This window comes from Cucumis melo, chromosome 2 (genome assembly GCF_025177605.1).
Source record: "Cucumis melo cultivar AY chromosome 2, USDA_Cmelo_AY_1.0, whole genome shotgun sequence".
Lineage (NCBI taxonomy): Eukaryota > Viridiplantae > Streptophyta > Magnoliopsida > Cucurbitales > Cucurbitaceae > Cucumis > Cucumis melo.
In genome coordinates, this window is record NC_066858.1 from 13,542,097 (window position 1) to 13,555,076 (window position 12,980).

At 30.7% G+C, this 12,980-nt stretch overlaps 2 protein-coding genes across 4 annotated transcripts; one reads left to right on the plus strand and one right to left on the minus strand.

Moving 5' to 3' along the window:
• Window positions 1–4,676: 4,676 nt before the first annotated feature.
• LOC103487347 (nucleoid-associated protein At2g24020, chloroplastic-like) lies at window positions 4,677–8,267 on the plus strand. Its single transcript, XM_008445630.3, has 7 exons — window positions 4,677–4,947; window positions 6,157–6,305; window positions 6,487–6,587; window positions 6,696–6,735; window positions 7,324–7,395; window positions 7,835–7,891; window positions 7,966–8,267. Exons 1-7 carry the CDS (start codon window positions 4,878–4,880, stop codon window positions 8,038–8,040), a joined length of 564 nt encoding a protein of 187 aa, XP_008443852.1. The 5' UTR covers window positions 4,677–4,877; the 3' UTR covers window positions 8,041–8,267.
• Window positions 8,268–8,344: 77 nt separating this feature from the next.
• Window positions 8,345–12,980, minus strand: LOC103487345 (serine carboxypeptidase 24-like). 3 transcript variants are annotated; one of them, XM_008445629.3, is made up of 8 exons: window positions 12,540–12,980; window positions 10,750–10,836; window positions 10,466–10,654; window positions 10,178–10,263; window positions 9,665–10,083; window positions 9,475–9,570; window positions 8,807–8,912; window positions 8,345–8,723 (listed from the first exon to the last, which is right to left on the minus strand). In XM_008445629.3, exons 1-8 carry the CDS (start codon window positions 12,826–12,828, stop codon window positions 8,580–8,582), a joined length of 1,416 nt encoding a protein of 471 aa, XP_008443851.2. In that variant the 5' UTR covers window positions 12,829–12,980; the 3' UTR covers window positions 8,345–8,579. The 3 variants fall into 3 exon arrangements, with proteins under 3 accessions (XP_008443851.2, XP_008443850.2, XP_008443849.2); XM_008445628.3 differs by having other exon boundaries at window positions 10,750–10,851; XM_008445627.3 differs by having other exon boundaries at window positions 10,750–10,857; window positions 12,540–12,978.

Here is a 12,980-nt window from a genome sequence, read left to right on the forward strand (position 1 = left end):
TTTTTTTTTCTTTTAACCCTTCAACTCAAAACCCATAGCTTTTCCAAAGTTGGTGAAGGAAATGTAGGGAAAGGCTAAATTTGATATGAAAAGACCAAGTTGCCCAATGTGCTTTCTTTGGGGTAGAGTAGTAAATTCAAGTGAGAGTACCCTTTTGTATTGTTTTGCATAAATATGAACTTAACCTCTAACTTAATAATGGTATTAATTCAAACTATTTCTATAAATATGGTGTAAATTTTGTAATTGTATTAATGAATTAAAGAAAATTATAAAAAAAAATAATAAATTTGACAAAATATTTGTTTCTATCAAAATAAACATTAATAGAAGTTTATCGATATCTATCATTCTTGGAATCTAAAATTTTATATTTTAATTTATTTTACTATATTTAAAAATGTCCCTTAATTAAATTTACAGACGAATCTAGAATATCAATCAATATTTATTTGAAAAAAAAATAGTTACCAAATACACTCAACTAAATTACCTAAGTCATCCTTAATGATATAGAAACCTAACTAGTTAACGAATTACCTAGAGGTTACTATTTCATGGTCCGATTTTATGCAAACTTATTGCATAGTATACCCTCACTTGCATGTCACTACACAAATGTGTTGGACCATTGTGTTTATATTAAATATAAAGTGAGTCGTATTCATAGTATTACCGGGATAAGGTACTCAGCCTTATCTATATACTATAAACTCTTTAAGTTGTATCTCGAACATTGATTTCTGTATATCCCTACATATTATTCAAAAACTCATTAAACAGTTTAGGATGTTAGTTTATTGAATTTAGGTTATTAAGACAAAACTAATAATATAATCAATAACACTTATTGAAATTATAATAATAATAATACTTTATTAATAACGGTCAATAGACTATATTTACTTTCTACGAGTTTTAGAACATAAAACCCAACAATAACATTATAGATCAATATTAAATGAAAAGAACTTGCAAAATGAATAAAGATTATGCTTTTTCCTCAAATTGATCAATAACACTTCTTCCTTTTTTTATATTAATCAAACCCAACAGAACTACACACAAAAATAATATAACGAGAAATTTAGTATAAATTATTAAAAATATAAAAAAATACAAATTACAATTTATCTATGTGACAATTTGTTTTCTTATTTATGTCTCAATCCACAAAATATAGGATTAGTAGTATCATAAGATAAGTAAAATATATAATTAAAACAAAATATAAATTCAATAAAATAAATACTAACCACTAAACAGATTTAATTTTTCAATAGAAAATGTTGGATTAAAAATCGAATTAACTAAAAAAATTTGGAATGACCTATTTGTAAATAATTTTCTTTTACCACTTCCTATAAAAAATTTATGAAAGAAATGATTGAGAAAAAAATGGTAATTAATGAGAATAAAACTAATAAAAATATTTAGATATCAAATCTAAGGTTTTAGTTTTAGCCGTTGAATTGGAATAAGCCGAGTCTAAATACAAGGGAAGAAAGGGAACTGAAGGCGTAGGTTATTGAAAAAACAATACTTAAAATGAAAGATATAGTGGTGATATTATTTTAATATAACTATTATTTTATTATTATTTTTCTTTTACCTAGAAAACATTTGTTATTTAGAATTATTTTTTTGAAACATATTTATTGTGGTATTCTTTCATTTTTCACTCCCTCTTTTTAATTTTTACCCGAATAAAAATTAAAGTATTCAAATAAATTTATTATTTTAATCTTTACTGCAAGTTAAAGTCTTCGAACCTATTTTGAAATTTCATTAAATATATATATATATATATATTATTTTATTCTTTATTTCTCATCTTATGCATGTAAAAGAAAAACGAAGAATTGATTTAATTTATTTTTAGATAAATTTTTTTATTATTTTATTATTCAGAAAGCAAAGAGATCAAAGGAAGAGTAAGAATATATTATTATTTGTTGAGACTTATGTCTGATTTTAAACGCTAGACATTGGAAAGAAAAAATAATGTTTCGGGTTTCCAAGATATTTGAGAGAGAATAAAATAATTTTAAAACTATTAAAAACTACAATATTATAATAAATATTTTTAAAACAGCAGTATTTAAATAAAATCTCCTCTCAAATTGGAAAGTCGTATTATAATAAATATTTCTAAAACTATGTCATGATTTGACATAATATTGCATTATCTTCCTCCCAAAATAACCCCATTTTCAACTTGACTTTCATGAGTTCTCTTTTCCTCTTTCTACCATTTTCTTTTACCATTTCTAAAACCCCCCTTTTTTTTTTTTAATTTATAATTTTCAATTGAGAGAATATGTTTAAACTTATTGAATTGGGTACATAACACTGATGGTGTTAAAAGAAAAATATGGTATTCTTGTACTAACTAAAATTATATTGGATTAAATTACAAGTTTTGTATTTAAATTTTATGATTGTGTCAATTATCTAATAGGTTTTTCAATTTTGAAAATTCTTAATAGGTTTTTAAACTTTTAATTTTGTATCTAATAAGTCATTGTAATTTATATTTAAAATTTAATTTATAATAAACAAATTTTATCACGTTAGATCGTAACTTTAAATTTTAAATTAAAAAAATAAAATAAAAAATTGATTAGAAGTTTATTTTAGTTATTATATCTAAAACAAGATATTTCTTTTACTTATTTACCAAACACTATAATCTAATATTTTAAGTTTATGCTTAAATTTACCTAACGCTATTTTACTTGGGTTGATTGTTCTGTAAGCATGATTGCCAACCATTCTTTTTAAAACCTACCGTAATTCTACTTAGTAGAATTTAGAAGAGTTAAAAGAATTAGAGATCTATTAAACCTTTAATTAACATCGAATCAACTAACACACTGACTTTTTTCTGTTTCACTTTTTGTTTCATTCGATACCTAAATTTTTTATTTTGAAAATTATATATATATCTCATAAATAAGTTTTACACCTTAAACATAAAATAAGTTTTTTTCTTTTACATAAATTTAAAGAAGTGTGACACATATATATAAGTTTTGTTTTTACACCTTGATTTTATTTCATGCATAATGTATGAGCTCAACCAAATAATTCAACCCGTTACAATTTATTGGCTCTAATCATGGTAAGGACGCTTGAGGTGTTCACCCCTCTAAGACCTTATTGCAAGCAAAAACACACTCGACATAAAGTAGAACTAACCAACTTGATCCAACCTTAAGATTTTCAGTTGACATATGATCATTTAACACTTCATATTAAAATATGTTGACGTGACAAACGTTATAAATCTCAATATAAACTAATGTCACTTTAGAGTTATCTCTTTTGGTCATTTTAAATTTGTGAAACAACTCTCTTCTTATCTAAGTACACAATATCACACTCTTGTTCACTGTGACACAATACAATCATATACTAACTTAAACATTGAAGTACAAACCACCATGAACTAATCATTTATGCTTCACTTTCGAGAGCCCCACTTTAGCCTAATTCCTTCGACCTAACTAGAATTTAATTACTCATTTGTCATAAGTATACACAACACTCCAATCTATTTTGTCAAGTAAGTTAGATTTATATTTTGCCTAAGTAAAAGCAGAAGAAAAATACAACGAAAAAGTAGGGTCTTGAGTTTTTGTCGACATATCCACATTTCAATTGATAATTCTAAATGTTCATTTGTCCAACATCGTAATGTACGGCGTGAATTAATATTTTCATTATATCATAAACAAACTAATTAAACAAATTAAAAAAATTACAAGCTAAAATAAACGTAACTCATTTGATATACTTTGCATGTTAGTGTTCAAGCGATTCAAATATTAGATCCCTCGTTATACTTAAAAGAAATTACAAAATGTCAAAAACATCTATTGATGTCAATATTTATGTGAAATTCAGATTTCAACATTGACATTTCAAACACTAGAAGAAATTAAATTTTTGTAACGATGAAAAAACTAAATATTTTGTAGAATAAAAATCAATTTGGTCACATGTTTGAATTACATTTTTCAAGTGTTTAATTTAAAAAACAAGTTATTTTGAAAAGATTTGAGTGTTTGGAACCTACTCGACATAAGTTTTTAAATGTATTTTAAACCATTTTCATAAAAATGTGTTTCTTGAAAAACATTTTTTTTAAGTCAACCCAAACGGACCATTCGTTGTGTATAGATTTAACTTTAAAACCAATTTTATATACAACACAAAAACTAAAGTATTGTATAGTTTTAACTAAATTATGTGTCGGTAAGAACTACAAAAGACAAATATTAAATATTAAATTAATTAAATGAACAATATAATTATCAAGACTTAATAAAATTAAATTTCAATTTCTATAAAATAGATTATATCATAAATTTTGATAACACGTATCTCACGTAGTAGTAAACTAGTTTGTAATAGATAGAATGTATAGTTTGAACTATGTTATCCAAAAATAGTATATAATGTATCAAGATAAATGTATGATAAAAAAATGGATACAATTTAAAATAACCAATATTTATTTTATAGATGATTATAATTTAAACTATAGTAATTTGTACGATAATATATTTACTATAATACATTCCATCCGAACATAGATTACAATAACAAAGGCTTTATCCGCTTTACGTGTCAGACGACTATATAACGGTTAAGAATAAATATTTATTATAACAACAAAAATATTTTAGCTAATTGGGTTTTATCTGTTAAAAGAAAAATGTAAAAGAAACGTTTACTGTTTGTTTATTGGTCTGTCTTTATGGTTATATGAACGGCGGGTGATGTTTAGGCTTAGTATCTCCAAGCGAAAATCTTCTTTATAGTTTATCCTCTCCACTTTCTATTCAGCACATTCACAGCGGCTTTGAGCAATGGCGTCGACAATATCTCTGAGTGCTCAGCTGCCAAATCTCCGAGGAATTTCTGATTTGAAGAAACGAAGTTAGTCCCATTCTTCAACTCTTTTCTCTCTTTTTCATTTTCTTTTGTTTGCTGATACCTAAGGAATTTGAGTTTTTCGATCCATTGCTGTATCTCTGAATTTAATTCGTTGCTTGGGACTTACTTCTCTATTGTATAGTTTGTACCTACTCAATCTAACGGTGGGATCTAAGTTGGTGCGGGTGGTTAGTATGGCGTAGTTTGGGAAGATTTGCCAATCGGTTGAAGTTTAGACCCTAAATAGAATTGTCTGGCGGTGTCCTTAGTTCTTATTACTGGATGGGTTATGTTCATTTCTATTCAAGAAATTATTGTTTTTTCGTATAATTAAAGTAAAATTGCGATAGGCGAGTGGGGGAGATTCTCTTGATTTCAACTTGGAGGCAGATGCGTCTTGTGTAGTCTATTGAACTTAAAAGAGAAAGGCTGTGTTCTGGGTAATTTACTTGAAAACTATTTAATAAGTTTGGATAGGCCTCAAAACTTTCTACCTAACTTAGACGTGAGTAGTGTTTTATAAAGCTCAAGGTGCCAAAGAAAAAGAAAAAACGGAATTTTGCATTTAGGCTTAATAAATTTGATTCTTTTTTTAGTTAATAAAGAAGGACAAGCCCTTATTATTACTATTTTCTTAAAATAATAAAAAAGCCTCACAGCCCAGAGGAGTCGCGCCTTATTTTGTGAACCTATCTTTCTTTTAAAGGCGTGGTGCCTTTTAAACCCCTGGTTGTGAGAGTAATTTCGTGGAAAAGTTTATTGAGAAGGAATGGCATGAACCTGTCAAGTTTAATTCTTAATTTATAGTATGGACTGAAGCTGGTTGCATATCTGATAATGCCAATGTCAGAACTGAATAAATCCCATGTCTGCTTCATGAGAACTCTTTAACAAACTAGATACATCAAAAGAAACAGGGCTGGTTTCAAATGAGTTTTTAAGTGCTGAAACAAGCGTTTTCAATTGCACAAAGTGTTTTTACGTATTCAGGAAGTCATTCCAAACAGAACCTTAGCTGTGTAGGACTGTTTTAGAATTTAGTGTTTTATTTTCTGTAATTTGCAATTTGAATATAATATTTTGGAGTTTGGACGATAGAAATTTCCAATTTTCCATTCTGAAATTGGAAACGAAGTCCACTCTTTGTGAAATTTGATTGTACACAATACACTTATTAATGCATGATTATCTTTTTCTGTCTGCCTCTTACAGGCAACTTAAATTTGATGTCAAATATAGTTGGTACACGACTCTCACCTTATGGTCCTTGGAAAGTTGAAAAAAATAATAGATCTCTTTGCGTTTATGGTCTATTTGGAGGAAAAAAGGATGAGGAGAAGAGTGATGATGCACCTTCAAAGGTAGAACTTTTATCTGCAATATGATTATAAACATCATAAATTTTGAATCATGCTCAACAAAATTGTCATTTTCAGTAATTTAGATATAAACAGAAATGTTTATCATATTTAAGAGACTGAAAGTGACTTTTGTTTGCAAGTGAGGTGAGACCATCGTTACTTACATTCTAACTTTTTTTAGGCAGGAATCTTTGGAAACATGCAGAAGTTATATGAAACTGTGAGGACAGCGCAAAAGGTTGTCCAAGTAGAGGCAGTACGTGTACAAAAAGAACTTGCAGCGTAAGACCAAACAAGTTAAATAAATGTAATGCCACTTGGAGATGTCTTTATCTGTTTTACGAAGTTGTCTGAATCTTTTTTTTTCCCTTCCATGTTTCTGTTTTCCAGGGCAGAGTTTGATGGCTACTGTGAAGGAGAGCTAATAAAGGTATGTCCTGCCTTCCTCTCTTGCATCCAGTTCATTTTCACTTTGCCAAGAACTATACGATCAAAAAGGTTGTTAGAGAAGTGAACACGTGTTTCATTTTTGCTTACAATTGTAAATATGAACAGATTCTAGAGGAATGACTTGAATTTATCTTGGGTACTACTTAAAAGGATGCCATGTCTAGAGTTTGTGATTACTAATCTTTCTATGTCGTTTTAAGATGATAAGTGTATTCTATCATTATATTCAACCGGGTTGTATTGGAATTAAAATCTCTTGGGGTCATCTCCCTGAGATGTTAATTGTTCTGAAATATTTTTGTTCCATCAATCGATAGTGTTCCGGTGTTGATTCCCATGGACATGAAAAGGACAGCGAATTTTGAAAAAGAAAAAAATCACGATTTATCGAAAAAATTAAATAAGCATTGAGCTTGCGACAGAAGGTTTTTGATTTGACAATTGGTTTCATACAAGGCCTAGCATAGCCTTTTCATTTAATGAAAATTATTATATAAAAGAATGGGTTCATATCATGTTTGAATATCTCCTCATATCTACCCTAATATTTTTCTGTCGACTAATATAGGTGACATTATCCGGGAATCAGCAACCTATTCGCACAGAGATAACGGAGGCTGCAATGGAATTAGGACCAGAAGTGAGTATGCACGATGCTGTAGACTGTAATGCACTCTAACATTTAGCATTTTTACATTGAACTTCTCTTTACATCCACTCAAGTCACAACTTAATGCTGCACCACCTGTCATGTCCTCAATCCAAGCTTGGAGTATATCTTCTCTTGGTGCTAGGTGGAATAATGACTTTTCACACCTCGTGAGTTTGAAAATTGGCTGGCTACAGGTATAAGACCCGCCAATATTGGCACATGGCTCAAAAAAGTTTGACAAGTTGACAACCATACTTGAATATTTTAAGAATAGTTACCAGTAACATTTGTAAAAGTTATGGTCCCTAGGATAGTTCTTGAATGGGTGTTTTCCATTGTGAAATAGGCCAGAAAATTTCTGAACGTGGTTAATGATGGATTTCATATTCCAAAAAAAGAAAATTCAGATCTTTACTTTCTTATGCAGAAACTTTCCCTTCTTGTTACTGAAGCTTATCAGGACGCACATCAGAAGAGCGTTCAGGTAAGAATTCTTCCAGTAATTTAATTAACAAGTTTTGTTTCTTCAGAACTGACTATTGACTCTATGATTCTCAGGCCATGAAACAAAGAATGAGTGATCTTGCCCAGAGCTTAGGCATGCCCCAGGGACTCAGTGAGGGATTAAAGTAGACATTTTATGTCCGTCGAGCATCAGTTTTGTGAACACAGCGGCAGCGGGACAACTTAATTGTAATCTGACCTCGGCAGCAAATTCCATATTAGTTTTTACTGGTGAACTAAATGTTTGGGAACGAACCTTGTTCTCCATCTCTAAATGTAAAAAAGACAAGCTATGATGTTTATTGTGGTATCAGAACAAAGAATCTAAAGAATGAGATGAGAACGAGATTGTCGAATTGTGCTTGTATCGACGCTGGCATTTGAATTCTTGAAAAGGAGCTTAAAACTTCTACTTTGTGTAATCACGGGCAAATGTTAGTAAAATAATCTTTGTTCAACCTTTCCATTTGGATCTTGAAATGGGTAATAATATTGACTTGGTGTATCCAATATAAATTGTAGAATGAATACGATTCTAGTCCCCTAAATCTCAGCACTGTTGTGTACTGGGATTGTTTCAAATTTATGACCAATATATATCTAGAAACGAGACAAATGACCAGTTTCTTCTTCTGTGTTCATTGGTCTGTTTCTTTGCAGATATTAAATCAAGATCTTGGCAGATGTTTTCCTGCTAAAAACGATCTGAAAAGTGTCAAAGCTCTCTGTGGTTGGATCAATGGAACTTCATGCCCTGCTCCTCTCACTGTAGCAAAGGTTAGCCCTTCATAAACCTCTGTCCATCCACCAACCTGATAAGTACATTTCATTCAGTTTGATTAAAGCATTCATTCAAATATAGAACAAAACAAAGGATAGAGATCTTATATATAACCTGTCCTCGGGAGTACCATGGATACCATCGAGTTTTAATGTGGAGGTTGAGATGGCTTAGGGCAAATCTTGTGGCTGTCACTGGAACCACTGAATCTGTATCCCCGCTGCATTTTTTCACATGAAATTGTCATGGTGAAGGAGTCTTAAGGTCAAATAAATTGTCATGGCTGTCACTCTTCTCTAGATTTCTTTTCACCATCATCATGTGAAACTCATGACTCGAGTCAATTACACACCAAAATCTAAGTCAATCAATTTAGACATTGAATTACCTTCACTTTTGAAAATGATCAGTGAATTGATGATTTTCAATTGTCTGTAGATTTCTTTAAATATCGGTTTTACAAAATCGACAATTAGCGTGAGTGCATGTATTCGGAAATTTTGACTAAGAATCTAAATTAATTTATTTATGAAAGTTTAGAAGTTTAGTTAATACAATTATAAATTTCACGTAAGGTTTTCTTGAGTGGAACGTAATGAAGTGGGTAAATTGATACAATCTCCAAAATTTAGGGGAATAAATTGATATTTCTCATTTACTTAGATATTCGGGTAAAACTAGACTTCTCCACCCTTTAAAATTACTATACATGGATTGAAGAACACAGAAAATGAGAAACAAGGATTTATTATGTGGAAAGACTAAAGCTTTTCAAATCTAACCTGAAAACCCATATCCTTAAACCAGCTGCAATGAGCTCCTTGTATGTAGGCAACATGGATTCTTGGGAATCCTTCCAGTTCTTAATAAGAACATCACTGTCACCCAAAAAAGAAAAACAAACCTTTATAGCTGATAAAGTTATAAGTTTTGGCCAAGGAAACTGAGAAACTTGCAATGCAACAAACTCACCTGCAAGCAGTCCATTTGTAGGGAATTCCAGTAACATTGGCATGCATTGCCAATTGAACCTCTTTAAGATTATAATACTTCTCTGCATAATTCTCAGTACATGGATCGTACCCTGACACCCTCCGCCGAAGAAGAGAGCTTTTGAACCTGATAGTGGATGCCCCGACCGCTGCCACCGAGTTGTTCGGAACAATGGTGGGACATTTGGGAGTATAGATACTGTACTGATCCACATTGCCAAACTCGTGGTTCATGGCATAGCCAACAACTTCGTCGCATTGTTGGGAAGTCTTGTCTGAGGTGAAATTGCAGTGCTTGAGGATGGAGTTGTATGTTGTGTCTGAGATCATGGCATGACTCCACCAATATGTCACCGTTCCGAGGGCGTCGTAGTTGGTATCAGTTACTGCATTTCCCACCTGCCATTTTAAAAAATTGTTACGAGTCCATTGCCCCATACTTCTTATTACTCTGAATAACAAACGCATATATAGTTCAGTTTTCTGTTCTTACAAGAAAGCCTTTGAGGTTGATGAAGGATTGAGAATTGGCTTTGTTGTAGTCAAGAATCTTCTTTGCCAATTGAGGAACGTAGTGCCCTATAGCCAGCAAAATTACCATCGGAAAGATTAGGTTTCGTCGGATAACTATTTGGAGTTTAACTACGGCTTTAAAATGTTTCCTAATCAGATTGATGAAAACCATGGCAAAGAAGTCGTAGGAAAACAAGGACAGATTTAGAAGCAAAAACCAAGTTTGAGAATGTAGTGAAAATATTAAATTTTACGTGAGTGGACTTACCAGCATAACTCTCCCCGGAAATGTAGAATTCTCTGTATTTATAATGTGGAAATCTGGACATCCATCGAATGAGGAAAATAAGAGCATCTTCAGCAGTACGGTTGTCACCGGAGTCTTCAAGGTTGGAGGTGGTGTTTGTGTAGGAGAATCCAACTCCGGCAGGTGATTCCAGAAACAGAAGATTTGAATCTGAGAAAAATGGTGTTTTCTATGTAATGAGAGAGTTTAATCAAAGTTTAAAAGATAAAGAAATTAGAGGAGAAAATGTGTGTGAAATATGCGACCTTTGTTCCATGAGTATTTGTTTAGATAAAGAGAAGAAGCAGTTTTGTTGATTCTGAATGGCCCAATTTCTTCTGATGCTCCATACGCTATTGATGAACAACCTGGTCCTGTGTACACATCATTAAACAAAAAAAAAAAAAAAAAAAAAAAAAAGAAATTCTGCTCTTAAAAACATTTAATTAATATTATCTCTTTCTCTAATTTTTATTTAGTTTAAAATGCTTGAGTAGGGTAATATTTGGGTCTATTTCGATGCACCCATCTCTATATACCTCACTCTAATCATAAATAAAAAACAATCAATTCTCTTAAGAACAACTTATCATGACAACGACAAAATATATGATTGAATAATCTGAGGATTCATAAAAACAAGTATAAAGCACTTCTAATAATATTACTATAGAGTCACTCAACTTTTATTTAAGTGGAAAGTCTTGTAGATCACTTCCTTCATACACACACTCTCCTAAAACCACCTAGAGTCTCTTATAAGATTATATTATTTTTACTTTTCTTTTTTTCATGTCTATTCGACTTAATTTGCATCCAAAATTTAACGTGTTAAACCTATAATTTTGAAACCGCTACAAACTATGTTCATTTTGACTATAAAATATAATCATTAATAAACATAAATATCAATTTGACTATATAACCATCAATAACCTAATGGGGTATAAAGTTGAAAACTTTTGAGATATACTTGAAAGTTACTAAAACAGAGGAAGAGGATAAAATTTTTCCTTTCATTAGCAACTTTTAGAATCAAGGAATTAAATACCCAAAAAAGGGCAATATTGTGTATAATTCCAAAAAGGAACACAAAAGAAAAAAAGGTTTAAAATCCCAAAAAGAGACATGATGAACAATAAAAAGAGAGAATAAGAAAGAAGCATATTATTATACTCAGGAATAGAAACAAAACACAAAAACAAAAACAAAAAAGTAGTGCTGATTTTGTGCTTTATAGAATGAGTGTGATGTTTTCATAAAGCTGCCTTTTCTTTTTCCTTTTTCCTTTTTCAAACCATAGAAAACCAAAATTAAAACAAAAAATTCCAAATACTCACAAATGTAACAAAACAAACCCAAGTGGTCTCCCCAAATTTACACTCCCACTTCCCTCTACGCATGCTTAGAACTAAAATAAAGGGAAATCATACAAAATAAATCAATTGATAAAATGTTTACGATTATAGAGAAAACAAGTGTAATATATTTTATTTTTTTTAGTGATTTTGATCTATGAAGTGTAAATAGTTTATCGAATCTTTCTATTTTTGAAAAACTCCTAAAACAAACCCATGTTTTATTTTCAAAATTTTCAAAAAATAAATGGCGTATGTTAGCAAACTCAAGGCATTATTTGCTAAAATGCGCTTTTTTGGGGGGTAATTTAGCAAAACGTTCAGATTCAGATAAGGTTAGATTGGTAGAGATATGTCTTTTTGTTTTATTTATTTATTTGTTGTTGTTATTATTATTATTATTATTATTATTATTATTATTATTATTATTATTATGTAACTTTTCTACCTCTCTGACTTTTATAATATATAATTTATATCTACATTCAATAAAGGCTATACTATTTTAAATTAATTATTTGTCTGCATTTTGATTCATTAGTCAGATTGGTTGGTGAATGGTGTGGAGAGTTGTTTATTATTAATAAGTACATGGTCAATTTCCATAAATACAATAAATCATTAATGAATGCTTTTTGGTGATTAATTTCCAAACAGATTATGTGAAAAAGGGTAATTATTCAAATAATTGGAATTACCTCCGTTTAGCCATAGGACTAGAGGTTTTTTCTCTGGAGAAGACGTAGCTTCGGTCAACCAATAGAAGAGAGCTCTACCTTGTTGTTGGTTAACTGTAACATAGCCAGAATACTGGGAGAATGTCACTGCGGGTTGTCCAGGGAGGAACGTGATCTTGTCCTTCTCTTGGAACTGTTGTTCGAAAATGGCGGTAGCAATGCCGACAACAACAACGATAAGTACGACGAGAACGGAACGAAGATAGGAGAGCATCATTGCAACCCTAAAAGGTAAGCAGTAGGGTTGCATGAATTGAAGTTAAGTTAAGGGAAGAAGAAAAGGAAGAAGAGGAAGTTTGATGAGTGAATAATAATGAAAATGGTGGGAGTAAAAGAGGAGGGAGAGAGATATATAGTAGTAGTGGTGGAATTTAAAGAGGCCAAGTTGTGTGAGAGAGGATG